The sequence below is a fragment of the Electrona antarctica genome (assembly GCF_951216825.1).
Source record: "Electrona antarctica genome assembly, chromosome: 1".
In the NCBI taxonomy this organism is placed as follows: Eukaryota; Metazoa; Chordata; class Actinopteri; order Myctophiformes; family Myctophidae; genus Electrona; species Electrona antarctica.
In genome coordinates this window covers 53,009,522-53,021,278 of record NC_136806.1, presented here as the reverse complement: position 1 = coordinate 53,021,278, position 11,757 = coordinate 53,009,522, and the positions used below count along the sequence as shown (strand labels likewise).

General features: G+C 41.2%; 1 protein-coding gene across 1 annotated transcript in view; it reads left to right on the top strand.

The window, feature by feature from the left end:
- The first annotated feature begins 6,368 nt into the window (after window positions 1–6,368).
- The window catches only part of npm1b (nucleophosmin 1b), a 36,992-nt gene continuing 31,603 nt past the window's right edge, over window positions 6,369–11,757 (top strand). The window contains exons 1-3 of the mRNA XM_079509037.1: window positions 6,369–6,478; window positions 8,284–8,366; window positions 11,573–11,692. Of these exons, the coding sequence (XP_079365163.1) occupies window positions 6,433–6,478; window positions 8,284–8,366; window positions 11,573–11,692 (249 nt within the window). The 5' untranslated portion in view covers window positions 6,369–6,432. The remainder of the gene's footprint in view (window positions 6,479–8,283; window positions 8,367–11,572; window positions 11,693–11,757) is intronic.

The following is an 11,757-nucleotide window of genomic DNA, read 5'->3' as shown; positions in this document are numbered from 1 at the left end:
TCACCACACAAGATGAAGAAGAGCAAAAGAGGCTGTGTGTGTGAGCACAGTATATCAGACTTCCTATCGGGCACTTTGTTTTGAAGTGAAGGGGCACCAACATAACTACATCACACAGCTCTTATGTTACGGGTCAGCCCTCAGCCCTCGCCTATCACTTGTTTCCAGTGTTGTTTTTGGCAGCAACATGATTTGATTTTAGTTTTAGTCATAGTCTCTTGAATAATTTTAGTCACCTGGAATGTGACTAAAGATATATTGTGTTCGATTAAATCAACTGTAGTTTTAGTCGACTAAATATCATAAGATTTTAGTCGACTAAATCTACAGTTGATTTAATCGAACACAATATATCTTTGCGGGCCTTGATGCCGTCGTAATGCGTGACTTGAGCTTAGAGCTAGATCGGCTATTTTCAGCATGCAACTAATTGTAAAATGACTAATACTTGATCTCTTGTCCACTAGTCCCTTCCTAACATTTTAGTCTAGTTTTTATTTGTTGACGAAATTGTCAGTAGCTTAGCTTAGCTTAGTTTTCATTTAGTTTCCATTTAGTTTTCGTCAGTGAAAAAAGGTAGTTGACGAACATTTTTCGTCTTGGTTTCAGTCGACGAAATCAACAATGCTTGCTTTCTTCCTTGAAGGTAGTGAACACTAAAGATACACTCTGGGAGCCGTCATAACTTCAGTTGCTCAATGGGTACAAGGTAGGCCTACAATGGTAACACACAGAGGTCATGGGTTCCATTTACAGTGTAGCTCAATAGAGAGTAGAGTATAGGCCTATTGTGTCAATAGGCATTCATTTTCCATTTACTTTTTTTCAGTCTTCGCGTTTACATTTTCACCAAAGTGAAGAGTGTATACCTCAACAATTGAGTCAATGTTGGCGAAACATAATAGCACAGTTTCAGTGGTCCTTTAAAATGTGCTTGGATTTGGTCTTTCTTTATGTGTATATCAAAATGTCACAGCATGTCAATGACACTGTCAGGGAGGGCTCCCAGTCCTTCTCATGCTCAATGGGTAGAACATGGTGCTAAAAACATTATTTTCATTGGCCGCTTCATGCAATTATACCGTTGTATCTCTTGCTTCCTTAGCGTGAGGTAGCTTGATGTACAAGTACACCCTCTGGACATGGCACTATAGTATGTCCCAATCCAACCCTTGATGCCGAGTGCTAAGCAGGAAGACACTGCATGGGTCCCGTTGTTACAGTCTTTGGTATGACCTGGTCCGGGGATTGATTAAAACTAGACGAACACTAAAACATTCCAGGAGACTAAAATGTGACTAAAACTAATATAAATGAAAACTATTCAAGAGACTATGACTAAAACTAAAATCTAAATTTGCTGACAAAAACAACACTGTTGTGCATCCTGATGGATACTGTAGAACTCATTGGTGTGTATGTGTACAGTAGCTCCTAGCAGCTAGAATGTAACAACATTCACATAATGACAGTTGTAGTGTAGTTCATATACAGCCAGTTATTAACACAATGCATACAGCCGCTTCTGCTCAGAATCTATTAGAAGGTAAATTGTTAATGTGTTGTTATGACATCTGAGAATGTTGATGAAAGCCTTTTTTATGATTGTCATTTTCAAAACACTCCAAACACGCCCTTTTCTTTTGGGTTGGCTGCAGACTGTTATGCAGACTACCTCGTGCAAAACAAAAACAAAGACAAAGGTAGCAGTCAGTTTGATGTGGTATAGAAAAGTATACCGGTATCCCCATTTACACTCCGATAGTGGCACCGTGGCTCCCCTGGAGTTGCTAACAAGATACAAATGGACCAGGATCAGAGTCCACCTTAATAGTGTGATTGATTGATTGAAGTATTTATTAACAGTTTGCAGAACTACAGTACATTTCAAGTACAACTCAATACAAAAACTGTTAACTGTGAGTGGACGACATCATAAAGCACACTTGTTTACTATAGGGCCCACCATTTTCAATTCATCAAAACATTTAGAGACGTACGAATATACACTTCTATATAGCCCAAAACAGGAAATCATCACAGGAGGTAAAAAGGAAAAAAAACATATACAGTGAGGGGGGAAAAGGGGGTGGGTGGGGGATTCAGATTTTACGGGGGCCAGTTTCGAATTGCAGCCGTCCGTAGGTGCCCTTTTGAGAGCGGTTTTGAAGGAGTCAAGGGATTTGCATGTCTTAATGACTGTTGGTATGGCGCTCCACATTTTCAGTAGCTGTAAACTTTAAATGTAAGTGCTGATTGGCCATAAATGTCGTTTTAGCTAATACATTGTCACACTGTTAACACAGTGAAATCATGGACCCCCTTACGGGTCCATTTGGTTCCATTTGTACAACGCTCAGAGTTAAATATTTAAATAGATCGATGAGAATATGTGTGTTACTCTATTGCTTGTTACCATTGAGGCTGATTACTTTAAAACTAGTCTCAACACAAGATATTATATTATATATTATTATATTATCACGGATACAAAATGCATTTATACATTTGATGTTATGTTTAGGACGGTGATACCACATACAGAGCATTTTACACCGAGTACAAAATGAGAATGATTCCTAGGCCTCCAACATGCCAAGCAGCCAGTGGGTACGTATAGGCATAACCTGACATTAGATTTAAGAAATATTCTTAAATCTAATGCCGAAGGCATGGGGAGAGAGTATGTTTTGCACTCCGTCCGTGTGTGTGTGTCCTTCCTTCCGTCCGTCCGTCCGTCCTTCCGTCCGTCCGTTACCAGCTAATCTCCGGTACCGTTGGCCCGATCCATGCCAAACTGTGCACACACACTCCATAGATACCAACGATGAACCTCTGCCCCAAATATTCCTCAACGGCCTGTTATAGCGCCACCATGAGGCCGATTTAGGCAAAACACATTTCTGTAGATTACCCGTACACATTTTATCCATACATCACACAATTCGGTATACACTATCTACATAGTCATGTGATCAACACGGATTTGCACCATTTCCCATCTTCCATCCTGATTGCCTAATATTGGCTTCCAAAGCTCACATGAATGGTCCGTTTCGAACAAAATGCCACAAATCACAAAAACAGTGTGCAATTTCCGTGAAATTATACACGCACATTTCCACTAGGCCGAGGATGACATGCCACTCATTATTTTCCAAATCAGCCTCATGGTGGCGCTATAACAGGCCAATTCCTGTTTTTAGCTATAACTGCATCAATCTGTATACAACTTATGTATGCGCACTCCCTAGAGGCCATGGAAAAACATTTTCCCTGCATCCCTCCACATCTGCCGGTTATAGCGCCACCATGAGGCCGATTTCTGCTAAACACATTGCTTATGTTAGTCGCACAGATTTCATCCAAATCTCACGCAAATCGGTACACACGATCTCTGTAGTGATCAAGACGAGTCTGTTGGATTTCTCAAAGTTTTCAGGAGTGGCCTGTTTCGTTCAAAATGCTGCACATAAACAAACAAACAAAAAAACATGTTTATATTACTCCTAAACATTTTGCCAAACATCACACACCGTCCTATCCTCCTGGTGGAGACCTGTGCCCAGAAGGGCACTTTTTCTAGTTATAATACTGTAGTGTCACGGCCTTCCAGGGTTGAGAATCACAGGCTAATTCACTAGAGAAAAGCACAAACCAAGCGGTGCTGCGTGCTACGTGCGTACAGATGGTTTCACACAGAGGAATGTCAAGCTGATGAATGAAGCTGTGCATTCTCTGCCGGCGTGACAGTGACATGTGTGGCATCTGGCCAGGAGCACGGCTGATGGCACCACAAGCTTTTAGTATTCACGTACTACACGCACATGCATGCTTGCATGCACAAATGACACCGGCACAACAAACGTGTGCATGCATAAACAGACACACAACAGTTGCGCGTGCGCGCACACACACACACACACATTGTGCATGGGACGATGGGCTTTGAGTACGGTCGACTCTACGCCTGCATTCATGGTGCTACCACACAGTAGCATCACACACACACACACACACACACACACACACACACACACACACACACACACACACACACACACACACACACACACACACACACACACACACACACACACACACACACACACACACACACACACACACACACACACACACACACACACACACACACACACACACACACACACACACACACACACACCCCTACAGTGGAAGGTCCCTCACTCAACCCACTTTGAAGTCCACAGCACTATATAGTATACATGCATTTAGGCTAGCTCTGCCTCTGGGTATATTTCTATGTCTATGGCGCAAAAATATTATCTTGACAAAAAACAGGATATGAGCTATAGCCTACTGTATGAGGAAGAATCTTGAGACATGTCCGGAGCAGTTTGTGACTCTTTTGCGAAAACCTTTGCGAGCTTTCAGTCATGCATGAAGCCTATAGTCATTCCATTCGGTTTCATAATACCAGCAGTTCAGGCTCTCACCGAGTCAACAGTCGCTTGATAGGGGCCATTTACCTTTGTGGTGTGATGATCCAAGGTGATGATTCAAGGTTCAAGGCTGTACACATCTTGTGTACAGTCAGGCACATAAGAGTAAAACTTATTTTTGTTTGTTTTCCTTCAGACAATACAGCAGGGGCGGCAGGTTCCTATAACGGCAGTGGGTGCCTGTTCTGTGAACACCGTAAAGGTGTGTGCCTACGTGACAAAATGACCAGGGGGAGGGGATCTTCAGCCTTAATCTCAGTGGGTGCTATTTGCCTTATTCTTTTTTCAGTGGGTGCCCAAGCCCTCAGGCACTCCCAAAGTTGACGCCGTTGCAATACAGTATCATAGATATTAACAACAACAATAAAAAAGATAAGAAAGAGAGAAATAGAGAAAGGTTTGAGATATATAGAGATATTTGAGCACCACTGATATAGCAACACGTTTTTCATATTTTGGGGGTCCTTGACACGAAAAGGTTTGAGCACCCACTGACCCTTTTCAGAAAACTGGTAGGATTTAGAAGACATTTTTAGAATTGGCCAAAGGTCTTAATCGGTTAAAGATGAATAATAAATGTGAGCTAATTAGGCTACAGTACTAAATAGTCCAAATAAATAATGGTCAGTTTGTCTGACATAAACCCACATAGCAGAGATTTAATAGTCTTATTGATGTCATCATTAGAGACATGAAATGAAAATGGCTTCCTGAGGGGATATTAAATAACCAAAAATAAATAAACAAACAAACATTTAAAAGAATACCATGCATGGCCTAGAATTCGGCCGAAGAAGGATCATGGCTTTACATTCAAATTGTGAGTTGTACAGTTAATTGATTATGAATCCATGCATGACACTGGAGACTAGGCCAAATATAGTTTGGATGTATTATTATTATTATTTCGTTTTACTTGATGAAAGATCAGTGCAGACTACATTAACTTTATTAGATCTTTTGCAGAATATCATTCATTTTTAAAATTATTTTTATTAACCATATTATATATTTTGCAGAATATCATTCATGATCTATTCCTGGCAAGTTACTATGCCTTAATACTGCAACAATCTACTTTTAGTAGAGCACTAATATGCTATAAACCCGACTTTTAGTAGAGCACTAATATGCTATAAACCCGACTTTTAGTAGAGCACTAATATGCTATAAACCCGACTTTTAGTAGAGCACTAATATGCTATAAACTCGACTTTTAGTAGAGCAATATGCTATAAACTCTACTTTTAGTAGAGCACTAATATGCTATAAACTCGACTTTTAGTAGAGCAATATGCTATAAACTCTACTTTTAGTAGAGCACAAATAGGCTATAAACTCGACTTTTAGTAGAGCAATATTCTATAAACTCTACTTTTAGTAGAGCACTAATATGCTATAAACTCGACTTTTAGTAGAGCACTAATAGGCTATAACAATAATTGATGTTGTATACCGAATTTATATTATAGGCCTACAATGTTGTTATATCTACTACATTCCCAAACATAAAACATTGGAGCTCAATGCCTGGCAAGTGTCTCAATGAAAACGACCATATCAGAAGTAAAAATAGATAAATGCCTCGCCTACAGCTATAACAGCCATTCAGACTTAAAATTAATAGAAACTGACGATATTCAGGGCAATAGCTCTCCTATATTGGATCCATAACTCTATGATTGCATCTGGACAGTGAGACTGCAAATCCTTTGCAGCAGCGCCATCCAGTGGCAATCCCTTGCAACTGCTCAAGGCTTTATTTCTATTTTGTTTATTTTTTATTTATTTTTACACCCAGTCGGGTCTAATCCCGCCTACCGTGCTGCTCGAATTCTATTGGTCCAATACATTTTACTCCAGAGCGTCTTCGCCACTCCCATTGGCTCGCTGGCGCGTCGTTCACACGTGCTTTACGGAACTGTAAACACAACAGCCACACAAAAAGATGGAGGACGATATTCCAGATTCCAGACCACAAATGTATTTGTTTGGTGAGAGAGCTCGTTTATTGTAGCTTTAAAACCATGTGTTGCACAAAGCAGGGCTTTGGCTATTTATTATAATTTGCTGTTCATACATTGTTTAGCATTTTGAGGCTTTGTGTTTCCAACACCGATTAGATTATGATGATGAGGCTAAAACCTCTGCTGCTGGCGCCAATTCAGCCCTTTTGTTGTTGCGGGTTGTACACGGGTTGTACACATTGAAATAAATGTAGCCAGAAATGGTTTGATTAAAACCCGGTTACGTTTGCCTAGTGCCTACACTGTTGCTACTAAATAACTACACGGTACATTTGTGTGGTCGTATACACGCTCCCTGTGTGTCACAGAATTGATTTAAAAACACTGCTGCTGGTCTATACTAGGCTAAAGCTTTAAATGGTAGGGGCCAAAATAAATACATTACCGATCTCCTACGATGATGAACCATCTCTAGGCCTACTAGACCTCTCATGACTTATCTGGGAAAGGTCTGCTTTCTGTCCCTCCCTACTACCACAAATAAACGAACACTAGATCTTTTATAATGGGTTTAAATGAATCTAGAGTTGCAACAACATCAACCATTGACAGCCCATATGATTCATCCAAACAGAAAAAGTCCGATCTGATTGTATTAAACAACGTTAAACTCACCAACATTGCAGCTGTGTAACAAGGCAAGCTTGAATCATCCTCTTTCAATCTGCAACGTGTTTGTTTAATACAAATCCAACCGTAGACATAATTATATGAGCTATTTTCTGTCAAGAAATTCCCTGCAGGTGATTCTCTTTTCTACGTGTTGGAGTTTGGAAGCACTCGCATCTGCTGCTGCTTCCTGCATTATGCTTTCCGTTGTCCAAACAGGTGCTACTCTATGCAGGGCCTTGAGTGACTTCCATGATTGATTGAAGTATTTATTAACAGTTTGCAGAATTACAGTACATTTCAAGCACAACTCAACAACTCAACAAAAACTGTTAACTGTGAGCGGACGACCCAATAAAGCACTACACTTGTTTACAAGAGGGTCCACCTTCTTCAATTCATCATAACATTTAGAGACGTACAAATATACACTTCTATATAGCCAAAGAACAGGAAATCATCATAAATGAGGTAAAAAGGGGGAAAAACATATACAGTGAGGGGGAAAAGGGGTGGGTGGGGGATTCAGATTCAACGGGGGCCAGTTTCGAATTGCAGCCCGTAGGTGCCCTTTGAGGGTGGTTTTGAAGGAGTCAAGGGATTCGCATGTCTTAATGACCGTCGGTAGGGCGTTCCACATTTTGGTGGCATAGGAGCGAAATTAATTTAGTCCCTTGTTTGTGCCAAATCTGGGTTGCACATGGTTTGTTGAGCTCCCTCTGGTGTTGTGTTGTTAGAAAGAATTAATATACATGTCTACGGTGGACTTTTACTCTAGATTCAACCCATTCTAAATACATACAAATATATATAGTGTTGCAAATTGCGGATTGTGGATAAGCAGCATTTAGTTATTATGCACCACATATCTGGAACAAACTCCCAGAAAACCAAAAAAGCACAACTAAAGTTTCTGCTGCCTCTGATTGAGTTATTTTTTATTTATAGATTTTCCTCTTTTATTTTCTCATCTGCACTGTAACTAACTATATCTATTCTGATTTTCTTTTTATTCATCTTGTTTTATGCATCCTACATTTTGTAATTTTATAATTGTATTATTGCATTTCCTTTGCTTGATGTTTTGAGCAAAGCACATTCATTGTTGCCTTGTTGTGGAAATGAGCTCTACAAATACAAATGCCTTGCCTTGCCTTGCCTAGGTTGTACCCTCAAGTCAGACAGAAGGGAATTCAAAGTTGACGTTGAAGATGATGACACAGAACACCAGCTGTCACTCAAAGCCGTAAGTAAGACTACACTTTCCTTTTAAATTCTTTCCCATGTCCGTATATATACATATACCCCGACGCTAGGGAACGTCATATCCCAGGTCCGTATATATACGGACCCCAATTGAAAATATAATCACGGTGTAAAGCAGTTGAAAGGAGGATTTTCAAACCTCCATAAGTCGGATTCCAGGAGAGCTGTCCTTGGTGGATCTTCTGCCATCCAAATTTTGGATTTAATTTGTGCCTTTGTACCGCGAGTCCGCGACGCTCCCGCCATGTAAAAGCTTCAGACAATAGGTAAACGGTGTGTGCTTGTTCCAATGATACTCGAGTGTGTGTAGCGAGTGTGTGTGTGCTTAACTATGATTACCCGCAATCATAGTTAAGCACCATTTTATGCTAATTATAACATGTCTTGAAAGTGGTGAAATCAATGGCTGATGTACATGATAACGACATGCTCTAGGCCCTCCTAGAGCATGTCCAGAGAGCAGAGACACAGAGTAGCCTACAGGTAAAATGTGGAAATGTACCAACAAACAAACGGGGGATACTTGTAGATTTCAGCGACAGCAAATAACTTAAGACCACTTCACCACTTTTCAACTTATCTTCATATAATAGGTCCTCACTAATGTTCATGATAAAATTCCACAATGTTTTCCTACTCAGTCTGTGTCTCATAGGAGGGCTGTGGGCAGTTCAGAAACCCGTCCACCAGTGACATCATCATCGTTAGGCAGATTTTTTATTTTTTACAATAAAAAAAAACATATTTAGATTTGTATTATCGTGATAACGATGGCTTTTTAGGAATAGAAAGCCTGCAGTTTCTATTAGCTTGGATTCCCCATCGATGATGAGACACAGACTGAGTAGGAAAGACATTGTGGCATTTTATCAAGTCAAGTCAAGTCAATTTTATTTATATAGCACATTTAAAAACAACAGCAGTTGACCCAAAGTGCTTTCCAGAACAAATATTCAAAGTGCAAATAGTAAAGACAATAATGAAACGGGCTAAGAACAGGCAGACATGATCATTAGTGAGGACTGAGGAGGACCAATTATATGAAGGTAGGTACGTAGGTTGAAAAGTGGTGAAGTGGTCCTTTAAGTTCTCTTGACCTGTTAGAGGGGCAGGGGCTGAAATCCCATATAAAGAGGGGGCACTTTTGGACAAAAATAGCAGATCTACAAGCTCTCAACGCGTCGCGCTGCGGCGCGTTGAGAGCTTGTAGATCAGCTATTTTCGGGGTGCAACCCAGCACTCTTTGGCTAGATGGAGATGTATGGATGTATGGAGACTTTGGAAAAAAAGCAATTCTCCTGAATGCTGGCATGGAAAGGAAAGGAGTGGCATTTGCATCTCTTTCACCATAGTAAATGCTGCATTCGTGGTCTGGAAAGGGCAGTTGTTTTACAGACGGGTAGAAGGGCAGGGGCTGAAGCCCCCTTTGATGTCTGTGTGCGCACGTCCCTGGCAATAGAGAATAACATGGTGGAAACAAACAAGTGTGAGGAGATGAAGCTTATAATAAAGGATTATTCAGGCAGGGGAATTAACCCATTGAGCCCCTGACGCAGACTGTCCTCGTATGCCAGTAGGGATGGGACGATAATATCATTATTATTGTTTACCGTGATGAAAATACACACAATAATTGTACCGTAGAGATTTAAATCTATCGTGTCCTCTGTCATACATACACTAGGATGAATTTGCTTTTGTTGAGCTGCAAATTCAGTACCACTTAAACCCTCTATACTTGATTTAAAAAAAAAGATCTGTTGCTTTTGTTATGCTCTCTTACGTTTTGTTTTTGTTAGTCTTTTTCTCCTTCGGTCAGTCTATCAGCCAGGCCAGGGCAGGCAAGAGCTCACTTGGGCAGGCAGCTGCCTCCATGGTGGCTGTGCTTATGTGCTAAGTTCTGGCCAACACAATGTGCTAATCAACTGTAATTTTTCTTTAACATGCACAAAGAAATAGCGTACCTGACTTCTGACTTGACAAGCAATCAATTTGACCGAACATAACACATCAGTATCACCTGAACGGACCAGTTACAGACCAGACCAGTTTCACTCAAATACTACAAATACAAATGGAAGAGAATAAGCCAGCAGTAGCCTAAGCCTACTAATGCCTATGCCTTAAAAGTGAGCATAATAGAGCGTCGCAGTCCCGCCTCCTACCAGGGACCAGGAAATGAATCCCAATGCATTTTTCCCTTAGACATACACCGCGGACAAAGCCAACTCGAGTCGTGACAACTCATGACAACACAAACAATATTTTGGACCAAACAAATAATTACAAAGAAGAAAAACAACAAAGAAAGTGTTGTAACCTGCCGTTTCTTTCTTCTTTCTAATTATTTTTTCGGCCCCAAAAATTGTGTTTGTTGTCATGATTTGTCACGACTCGAGTTGGCTTTGTCCACGGCGTAAGTATTTATTTAAAGATGTTTTAAGCCTCGTACAAAGCCAACTCGAATTATTTGTTTGGTCCAAAATATTGTGTTTATTGTCACAACTCCAGTTGGCTTTGTCCGCGGCGTAACCGTCTTTAAATAAATACTTTTTGAAATGTCTATGGGAAAAATGAATTCGGAAACATTTCCTGGGCCTGGCGTCGTCATGAAAGGTCATGACTGCGACGCTCTATTTACACATTCAATGGCACACAGACATACACAACAAGGAAGCAAAATTATAAGAAAGACAAATGCTAAACTACCTCCCCCTGGCCAGCTGGGGCGCCTGATGGAGGAGAAATGAACTGGTCGGAATAACGTGTTCCTTCCACGCGCTACGTCCGGCCGGGGAAACTTCCCCCTGTCAGGTGAAAAGAAGCAGCTTGGACTCCTCATGCATAGAAGGAAGCATGAGGTCAGTCCGCGGCCCCCCCCCCCCCCCCCCCAGGTTGGCAGAGGGAGTGTAGTTTGATGCATTTACAAACCTCTATCTGCCTCAAAAGAGGAAGTGAACCCTTTTAACCTGTCATAGCTGTGAGGCTGTGACCATAGGAATACTGTGTGCCAACAGCTCCCTCTACTGATGGGCTAATATGGCACGACCATTTACAACAAGAATAATCGACGCAGATGAGACATAGATTCATGAATATATATATATTTTAGTAAATGTATCCCCCCCCCCTGGAGCCCCTGATACCTTGCCATACCCAATTGACGCCCCCGTGTCTGTGTTCAAGGTGTGTGTGGGCGCTGAAGCCGAGGATGAGCTCCATGTGGTGGAGATCGAAGGCCTAGCGTTCGACGGAAAGACGACCAAAGTCCCTCTAGCTGCCCTGAGACCCTCAGTCCAGCCATCTGTGAGTACTGTTCATCACTCCTCAGTCTTCTGTAGCCCTGAGACCCTCCGTCCTGCCATCTGTGA